The sequence below is a fragment of the Eucalyptus grandis genome, chromosome 6 (assembly GCF_016545825.1).
Source record: "Eucalyptus grandis isolate ANBG69807.140 chromosome 6, ASM1654582v1, whole genome shotgun sequence".
Classification (NCBI taxonomy): Eukaryota; Viridiplantae; Streptophyta; class Magnoliopsida; order Myrtales; family Myrtaceae; genus Eucalyptus; species Eucalyptus grandis.
In genome coordinates, this window is record NC_052617.1 from 31,004,965 (window position 1) to 31,014,946 (window position 9,982).

General features: G+C 39.4%; 1 protein-coding gene across 3 annotated transcripts; it reads right to left on the reverse strand.

The window, feature by feature from the left end:
• Positions 1–688: 688 nt before the first annotated feature.
• LOC104449365 (B3 domain-containing protein Os11g0197600) lies at positions 689–6,922 on the reverse strand. Of its 3 annotated transcripts, XR_726545.3 has the most exons (8): positions 6,583–6,922; positions 5,529–6,042; positions 4,936–5,105; positions 3,918–4,410; positions 3,531–3,700; positions 2,012–2,374; positions 934–1,118; positions 689–800 (listed from the first exon to the last, which is right to left on the reverse strand). XR_726545.3 is itself a non-coding variant. In XM_010063499.3 (7 exons), the coding sequence occupies exons 1-6, from the start codon at positions 6,673–6,675 to the stop codon at positions 2,057–2,059; spliced, it is 1,758 nt and encodes a 585-aa protein (XP_010061801.1). In that variant the 5' UTR covers positions 6,676–6,922; the 3' UTR covers positions 696–1,118; positions 2,012–2,056. The 3 variants fall into 3 exon arrangements, 2 of the variants coding, with proteins under 2 accessions (XP_010061801.1, XP_039171471.1); XM_010063499.3 differs by having other exon boundaries at positions 696–1,118; XM_039315537.1 differs by having other exon boundaries at positions 696–1,127.
• Positions 6,923–9,982: the final 3,060 nt, after the last annotated feature.

The following is a 9,982-nucleotide window of genomic DNA, read 5'->3' on the forward strand; positions in this document are numbered from 1 at the left end:
TGGATCCTGATTCAAAGAAACGTGGCATAATAACCGACAACAATTAGAAGTTTGGAATTATTAATGGACAGCAGTCTATAAAGCGTCACAGTAAATAATTGACGTAAGTTTATTACATAAACCAAATAAAAGAAAAGTGGGTAGCAATCCTAGTGATTGAAAGATTATGTCCAAAAATAAGGTGATTGGTTGCCGGCCAACTCCTGAACTTGCCAATTTTTTTATTCCATAATTGTTAGACATGAAATTGTCATTTCAATAAAGAGCTGATTTAGGTAAAGTGGTTTATGAGGATTTGTTTGTATAGAGAAATCCAATGTTCGATTTGAGGTAGGTGTATAGTTTCTTTCTATCTCCAAAAGAGTCCTCGACTTGTTTGTTTCACGGTAACGCATTTTTTTACCTTTACACAGGACAAACCGGTTTAGCGTCAGTTTCCAAATGATACTGAGCCGGTCTTAAGAAGGCGGTAGAGATGACAACTTTCGGAGAGGTTTATCTGCTCTTCCACTCTTATCAGATAATTTACTACTATCATCACTCCCCAGATGCATTTAACCGAAAAAGATTTCTCAGGTTTAAGGGCAAGTGAATGATTTTTAAGGTCGCCCTCTTCTGACGAAAAATTAATTTCTTCCCGCGAATTGATTTTTTAAGCACTGATTGCAATAACATACACCTGCCAAGCTTCCAGATAAAGGAAATGTACAATGAACTACATCCAGTCAAAATAAGTCAACTGCAGCAGCAGAGTAGCAATCACATTTCTCTTGGGCCAGTAATGGTTTTAAAAGTCATTCCTACAAAGTACAACACTACGTGATCAACACAATTTACAGCATTTCATTGTTAGTGTTGATTCCAAAACCAAAGTAAATTTTTGGTGAACCAACTCCAATGAATTTTGACATTACATGATTGGAGATCACTTACAAAGAACTGCAGAAGATGCCCTCACTGGCCTTGCCTAATTAGCTACCTGAGACACTTCCATCATCTACTTGTTCTCCAGGAAAAATGTACATTCTTGTTCAAAGCATCTCCTTGAGGCTTGAACTGATATACTCACTCTTACAAAGGACATGAAGAGCCCATTTGCACAAAAATGTTACCAATTCCTGCAATAACTGTAGTACGTTAAGGTTATGTTTGGTGAACTGGCTATAAGTTGGCATTTGGCTGTCATGCCTTGTATAAACCGGAGATATCACAGAAAAGAATATTCCATTCAGGGGGTGGTATAAGCACAGACAGATTTTCTGTACTATCCAAAATAAATAAAGGAAAAAAAAATGACTACAGAGCATCAAAGAAGAGATTAAGGCAGGATAGAGTGGCATGGCCACCATGCACAAGGACTTCACTGTGGACAATTGTAAGTGGCCGTGCACGAGGATTGCACTGTGGACAATTGTAATCTCACTATCTAACTTTCTAACTTTCTAACTTCCTCTCTCTCTCTCTCTCTCTCTCTCTCTCTCTAAGACTTCACTGTGGACAATTGTAAGTGGCCGTGCATGAGGATTGCACTGTGGACAATTGTAATCTCACTATCTAACTTTCTAACTCTCTCTCTCTCTCTCTCTCTCTCTCTCTCTCTCTCACCAGAAACTACCAGTTGCCATCATCCAACAAGCAAATTTACCTGTGAAAGTTTGCATATTTGGAACACTAACAAAAGGAGCTTTGGGTCAATCTATGAGAAAAAAAATGAACATAGTATTATTCACTGGCCAATCAAGCCATGAAAATGCAGATGACTGTACTTAACAATGGTATATCAAAGTCAGCATCCAAGGCATGATCCCACGGACTGTAGCAGGAAAGGGCATGGATTTCTCAGACTTGCCCTAGTATAAGGACTAAAGAATTTAGCACAAGCTACAAAGTTAAATGACGCCCCCACTCCTTTTTCAGACTGCTAAGACTGAATAATAAGATTCGTTGCAGGACAGGAAATATTCTGATATCAAAGCAAACCCGATGTAAAAGAAAGCTTTCCACAACGAACCTTTTGCAGTTGCTTTAGCTCTTTTCATCTGTATAAGGAATAAGATTAGTTATCCACTGATGCTGCTAGAGGAACTAGAACCCCATCTACCTTTCCATGTTGTTGAGCTTGTTCCTTATTTCCATCCTCAGATATGTGCACACGCATCTCAAGTTTTCCCACAAGCTCAAATATGCAGGTGTCTCCAATTTTGATGCCATTGCCACGGACAAAAGATAACCACCCTCCACAAAAAGTGTGCAACATCCGCCCCTTTGAATCTGGCACCGAATTCACTGTCCATGACTCCCCTTCTAAGTTTCTAAGGACTATCTCTGTTTTGCATATGGGAAGATGATCCATCGAAAACTGGTGCGGAATTTTCTAAATGAAGGCCGGCCAAATAACAAAGAAACAATTAGCAATGAGATGATTAGGCAATGGTCCCACGATCTGCAGATAACAAGTCCTTGCAAAAGAAGGGATGAACCAACCACATGGCAGCACTAAGGAGCTTTGGAAAGTAAAGGTCTGATGAGAATATTTGACTAGTCAAATTCAGTAAGTTCCCAGTGACAGGTTAAACAACAGCGATGACAATAAAACTATCCTCATTTTAGTGATTACATGTGAGCCCCAAAAAGTAAATGGTCCTTCAACTAAATAAAGTCTCACAGCACATTTGATTAGAGGGAAAGAACTAAAGAAAAAGTAAATAAAGAAACATCTAAAAGCATCACTCACTTTATAGATGCAGAGCCGAAAGTAACATAGTGAAAAAATGGAAAGCACAGCTAGTGTTTATATGGTATTTGGTCACTGATAGCATGTTTTGAATAACGGACCGGCCGCATTAATGATGAATTGAACATTCTTTACCACAATCACCACCAAACATGAAAAAAGACACGCATTTGTTACCTACAGTTTTTACCAATTATATAATCCTGATTCACTGATTATTCACATGTCGTCAATATAAAACTAATGGGTGTGTACACTTCATATGTTTGTGATTTATGCCTTTTACCCTCCTTTTATTTCATTTTTTTCAGATTTCTATGAAATTTAAATGTAACTTCAAAAACTGGTAACACTATTTTGATTTGGTTCAACCAATTGACTGATTCATATAATTGGTTTTTAACCAAGAATAAACCAACAATTAAGCTAGACTTGATCATAGACATTCCCATTGAACCAGACCATCCATTCTGATTAAGAATACAAAAAGTAATGTAACTCGTTTGCTTGTCAATCTATGAGCAGTTATGAGTTTCTAACTTGCTGTTACTCAACAAGTATGGGTCATAGTGTGACAACCCAAAATCATAGCAGAAATGCTAGTGGGTACTATAGTTGTTCACATAGGGAAGGAGAAGAAATAGAATTAGAAGTAGAGCACCATCATAAGTAAAAAGAGTTAAAGAAGTATTGTGCTCAATCTACCAGAAGACTATTACAATACAATGAAATACCAAAGTTTTTTGGTGTGTGGCTGTGTGCAACATGATAATATACATCCGAAGTAAATGCTCACCAGCGTGTATGAACCACTGACATTGAATCTTTTCATAATCCGAACAAATTTAGGGAAACTTGAAGCAAAAGATCGAGCAACTCTCTCTTCTTGGAGGGATAACATTACTGACAGACAATCTGTGTTCTGCGAGCTGCGTGCAGTTCCAGTGCTGGCTCCAACAATGATAGCTGACTCCATTTCATTGGGTCAGAGGGTATCAGATGATATAGTACATTCACACATTCAGGCAGATATAAGTTGCATGGTTTATGTGGCAACATTGGAAAGGATTATCAAAGAAAAACAGGCTTGTAATAAAGGAAATGGGATCAAAAAATTGCATCTCACAAAAGGTTTATTGAGAAGGAGAAAAAGAATGCCGTACTAAAGGAAGAGGGAACTTACCAGACTTTCCATTGCTGGTTTTCAATGCATTGCTTGAACCCTTGAATGCACCAGCATGCTTCTTCATGTCAGAGGAAGAGGCTTCTTGAAGCATTCTCTTCACCTTCTCAACAATTTGTGAACTGACTTTCGTAGATTTTCTTTTCCTTTTCTTTGATACATTTTCTCGACCTGCATTTAAAGTTGCAGTATTCCTGACATCTAACCAGGTCAAAGTTTTTTTCACACTTTGGCAGTCTGGCCTGCCCTGTGCAGCCCCAAGAATATGGACTCGCATTTCACACTTGCGGACCAGCTCAAAAACACAGACATCTTCCAATTCAATGCCATTAGCCCGAACAAAAGCCATCCAACCTCCACAGAAGGTATGGCTAGTGTGCACTCTGGTTGTGGGGACTGAATTTACAGTCCAAGATTCTCCCTTCAGATTGCGTAGGACAATAGTTATTTTGCTTACCGGTAGATGCTCCATTGAAAATTGATAAGGTATATTCTGCACGATGTGATAAATCAATTGGGTAATCTGAAAAGAAACACAACAGCCAGAATAATGCAAGACAACATTTACATCTTTTCCCCAGTAAGTTAAATAAAGTAGAAACATCTATTTCCAAAAGAAAACTTCAAGCGTCACATGCCCAGGCTTTGCACGAAAAGACAAAAAAATTGTCTTTATGGTAAGCAACGATTTCAACAGCAAAGAAACAGGGCCCACATTCCAAAAGTGTACAAAAGACTCGAGCATTTGGTAGCAGTCATTGATTCTAATGGAAGTCCAATAATAAGTTTGTCAAGCCAAACGGAACAAAAAGTTTGTAGTTAAAGAGGCGAACTCTCAGCCATAGGTATAGCAGAGTTCAGCTGACATTATCAAAGGTAGCCTCTACTATAGAGACAAAACGAAAAAAAAAATTGAGTCTCACATGTCTCAGTACTGGCATAAGGCACTGATTTGCTGCGTAAGTGTCATACAGAATTACAGGTCTAGTAATGTGAAGATGTTTGCTCCAGGACTCACCAGTGTATAGGAGCCACTAATGTTGAACTTTTTCATAATTCTGACAAAATATGGAAAGTGGGAACTGAATGATCGAGCTACTTTTCTCTCTTCTTCAGACAATGACTTTAACATGTGACAGCTGGTGGACAAACTTGAATGATCGCCTTTGCTGAACCTATTCCTAATATCTGCGATCAAATTTCAAAGATCATATAAATACGGATTTATGGAGCACTTATTTAGGAGTAGAAAATGAAGAAACTGAGCGATGTTCAAGGCTGTAGACAAAAGTGGGGAGAAATTTAGGGCTTTTACCTTTATAGATCAGTCTTCTACCGGGAGACATTTTCCCTTTTCAAATGAACAAGAAACTAAAAGACTGTTTCTTTCCACATTCCAGGGACATGCATAGTATCACAGTGGAAATTCCAGCATATAAGATTCTATTGCTTCAATGAAGGGGAAAATTTGGTTGTACATTGTCTTTGCCGCAGAATATTAGCAGCTATATATATATGAGTGACAGAAATTTCCAGAAGAATCGGTATAGTTCCCATGTTAGGGGAGGCAAGTTATCAAGGACCTAAGAATTGGAGAAGTGAGAGCATTACCAGGTGATTCTTCATAAACTTGTGCTTTAGAAGACAAAATAATATTGTCATGTGGGGTCTCTCTGACGATACTTGTTCCACGATGCTGTGCACTTGTGACCGCATCCTGTTTTCGGCCAAGCTTATCATCACAGGCACAAACTTTGGGTTTGTGGCTCTCATAAACAATGTTTGAACAATAAGTGATCTCATTTCTTTCACCATTCCTCTCCCCGTTTTGCCTACAACTACTAGGATCTTGACTGCACATGGCATGAAACGCAGCTTCTTTTTCACACGAGCTCTGTTCAAAAACTTGCACATAAAAGTGCAGATTACCATCATGCCGGAACACCAAAAGGTCGCCGGATACAATAGAGTGGTCCCTTATAAACGAATGCCAGCCAGAGTTGAGGAACAATTCATGATTCTCCTCAATCAACTCGACATGCCAAGTGTTACCGCTTGGACCTTCTAAGAGAGCTAACCCAGACATCCATCCTTCCATGTGCTTGACAAATTTATCTGGAATTTTCTGTGACAGAACCAAACCACAAGGCGTCAAAATCAAAACAGTGCAAGAAACACGGTATGCCCAACTACACACAGCCTGTGATGAACATAAAGGTGTATCAAGTAGACGAAAGAACATCCACACAGAAGCGCAGCAGGAAACCTGCATTTGGACTTATCATTATGACAATATGAAGGTCAGCTAAATAATCATATGGCCAATGCTGATATGACCGTTTCTTGTCTTGCCCCCTATTAAAGCTCAGGAAGACGCAACAATGTGAACCCAAATTGGCCTAAGATTTTCTCACCCTAGGACTAGGATGAAGCGAACTTCACCATGACACCAAATGTCAAACTCACCAAAACCAGAACTTGGATTTGAGTATAACAAAGAAGCAGTAGATTTCGCATTTGCCCACATCAAGCATTCCAATAAATCCATCATCTAGTACGCTCAGACCCCAAACCATGGAAACCATATACCAGTGACGAGAAGAGGGGAAAAATTCGCAGATAATTGAGGGAACAAAAATACCCGAGAGAGAGAGAGAGAGATTACCAGCCTCCTAGAGCTCACAGAAGAGGAATAAATCTCGAAGAAGTGAGGCCTCTTCCCGTTAGGCATCTTCCAACGGGTCTCGTCTCTCTCCATGAAAACCCCTCTCTCTCTCTCTCTCTCTCTCTCTCTCCTTGCCCTCTCCCTCTCTCTCTCTCTCTCTCTCCCAAATTGATCACTCCATTGAAGGCGTGCTGTTACTATCCTGCGAAACAGTGAAACCAGAGAGAAGAGAAGAGGATCGCGAGGCAGCCATTACATTTCACCAATTTCACGATCCGCATCGCAGGAGTTTTAGAGATCGACATGGACCGTTCGAGCTGGCCACTTCGAGCTCGACGGAGGAGGCGTGCGCACGTGCGTCTCACGACCCGGGGATTCTCGTGGGTTGCTTCGGCTGTTGTTCCCTCACGGCCACCTGAGCGCGTGCCACGAATCCTGTCCCCACGAGTCCTATTATTATTATTATTATTTATTATTATTATTATTATTATTATTATTATTATTATTTTTCACTTCTTTACTCCTAGCATTTTAGAATAATGAGTAATTTGAAAAATATTTTCTTAAAAATAATTATTTATATCACTTAAAAAATTAAATAAATGAAATTTCTTTTATTCTTCCACGAAAATACTAAATATGGCTCATTGTCGAGATTCACTTTTCTAATTTCTTCCAAAACAAGATATGAGATTTCTTGATCTCACCAAATGGTGTTCTTTAATGGGGCAATCATTTTTTCCATAACAAAAGACTCCATGCTTTGCTACTAGATTGAAGGATTGATGCTAGTATAGCTAGATAATTAACCAATCGGTCATGCATTCTCAAGTAAAAGTTTTCTTTTTTAATTGCGTGATGAGCTTGATTAACTTAAAGGAATTGACGGGGCTCACATAAGCGGTGACATCACTAGCTTTGTGAGTGGCATTTTGCTAGCTTATTCCCCTGTTACTTTTGTTACTTCTTCCTTAGGATTCTCTCATTTTCTTTCCTTCATCTTCCTCTCATAATTGACACTATGTTTTTTTTTTTCAATCACATCAAATAATTCTTTGATATCCACCTTATTACAATATTCTTGTCGACTAGCATTAGACCGATTCTTCTGTCGTTTTGGGTACCTTGTGTCCGTATTTGAAATCTTGAGATTTTCACAACAACCGAGAGTCTCCTGTGTGTCGCAGATTTATGTCGTGGCTTGAAAATAATCAACCATAGGTCAATTGTACTAAAAATTCCTAAAGGCTACTCGGTAGATTAGAACTCGCTCAAATTGCGCCAGATTGAAATTAACCGTGAATTTAAACTCGAATTCAGAAATTAAAAGTTCTATCATGTCATAATTCATTTTAGGAATGTCGACTCATTCTTAGAAAAATTTTCTGCAAACCGAAATTTTTGGCGGAAAAGCAAAGTAAGGTCGTTTTTGTTCAGGAAAGTCAGAGGGCCGGTTTTGATCGCATCTTTGGGATGCAAGTTGCATCATTTGACAGGGAAAAGTCATAAGACGAACAAGGTCACATAGGCTGATTTATTTGAGCTTCAATTGATTTGAATTGAGTGAGAATTGATTGGATTTGAGGGAGAAATGTCCAAAATTCGTAGTCCTCCATGGTGCACAACATTTTGGACACTTTGGCAAGCTTCTTGAGGAAGCTAAGGAGGGGAATTGGCTAAGGGGAGGGCCGGCCAAGGTGGGGCAAGAGAGAGGAGGAATGGACAAGTGTTGAAGGCTTGTGAGCCAATTTGGGGTCCCCCTCTTCCAGTAGCTTTCTTCTTCTTCTTTCCAACTACTTTCTCCATTGTTGAGGTTTGAGAAAAGCTTGAGAAACTAGAGAAAACCGGTCAACCTTCCCTCCTTGCTGTCGCATGCCCATTCGGCCACCAAACCGCCGCCCCATTGCTGTCGCAAGCTTGCATGCCAGCACCGAAGCCGACCCTGCTGTTCGCGCATCCAGGGCCGTCGTCCAACTACGCCAGCAGCTCCTGGTCATTGTCGAGGTCGCTTGGCCTCCGTCCAAGCCACCGGAGCTTCACTGTCGCCTCTCCTCAACCGCTTGGCCGTGTCTCGCCGTTTTCAGCCCCAATTGCCGCCGGTTCTAGCCTCTTTGATTCAAGATTAGTAGCTAGAGTTCCGGGAAGTTGTTTGGCTTCACGGCCTGTTTTAGGACCCTTCCCGGCCTCCGTTGGTGTCACCACTTGGAGGATTGTCGCCCGCCTTGGTGTCATGGTCACCATGGACTCACCGAAACGCAAAATCGGTAAGTTTACTCAGTAAACCTTGCTTAGGAGGTTGATGATACTTAGGGGGTGTCTAGATTAGTCTAAGTAGGTTTAGGTGGTTAGATTAGATTATTTAAATGTTAATTAGATTAGATGAATGATTAGTTTATTGGATAATTAATTAGGGTAATTGTATGTTTTGATTAGTGTAATCTTGTTTAAGCCTTAATTAATTATTTTTAATTAATTAATTATATCGAATTTATAATACTTATTTTATTATATTAATATAATATAATATAATTTTTTTTATTTAATTTTCGGAATTAAAATTTATTTATTTAATATTTCGAGAATTATGCCGAGATGACCGATTGTTAGAATTTCGCATTGATAGCAATAGTGAGGTTAGTTTGTGCAAATTGTTTGTTAAATTGAGAAATTGAGTGATATTGGTGAAGTTTTGGTATTTAACTTGAAAATACCCGGTGTCGGCTTTTGGCATCGTAATTGGTTTGTAGGACCAGTTTGAATCGTTGGATTTTAATGGATTGAGTATCCAGTTCTCTGGTTTAATATTGAATCGACAACTTTAGCAAGCAATTATATTGAACAGCTTAGGTGAGCAATGATCAACTTTGGCAAGCTATAGAATACATATATCAGCTTTGGTGAGCTATACTATCTATCAACTTTGGTGAACTATACCATCTATTTCATCTTTGGGGAGCATTGTTCATATTGAATCGATTGAATTAATAGATGGTATTAATTGAATAGATAGTATCGATTGATAGATAGTATGGAAGTGATAAATGGATTTATGGTTTGGTTGTATTGATCGATTGGATCGATCGATTGATTGATTGAGAATTGAATTGTGCTGACTTGTAAGAAGGAACTGAGGCGAGGTAAGTCTTCTAACTTGAGTGGTTAGGCCTCTTTGGGTATTTCCTTCCTAGTCGGGGTTTAGAGGGTAGACTTGCCGAGACATTATCTCACTTCGTCATGGGCTCAACATTTTTAGGTCCCTAGATGGCGAATCCTTTGGAGCTTTTTGGTAGACCAATGAGGGTCACTGAGAGGATTTTTTACTATGTCGATCCCATAAGTCATTAGGTCTATGAACTTGTAGTGACCACTGTCTGGGTTGATGAGAACCTACCTGGTAGGG

Excerpts from the sequence above, each read along its gene's own strand:
- LOC104449365 (XM_010063499.3), bottom strand. The coding sequence starts at position 6,675 with ATGGAGAGAGACGAGACCCGTTGGAAGATGCCTAACGGGAAGAGGCCT. Across the intron at positions 6,043-6,582 it reads CTGTGAGCTCTAGGAGGCTG|AAAATTCCAGATAAATTTGT; the intron begins GTAATCTCTCTC and ends GTTCTGTCACAG. Across the intron at positions 3,701-3,917 it reads AACCAGCAATGGAAAGTCTG|CTATCATTGTTGGAGCCAGC; the intron begins GTAAGTTCCCTC and ends AAATGGAGTCAG.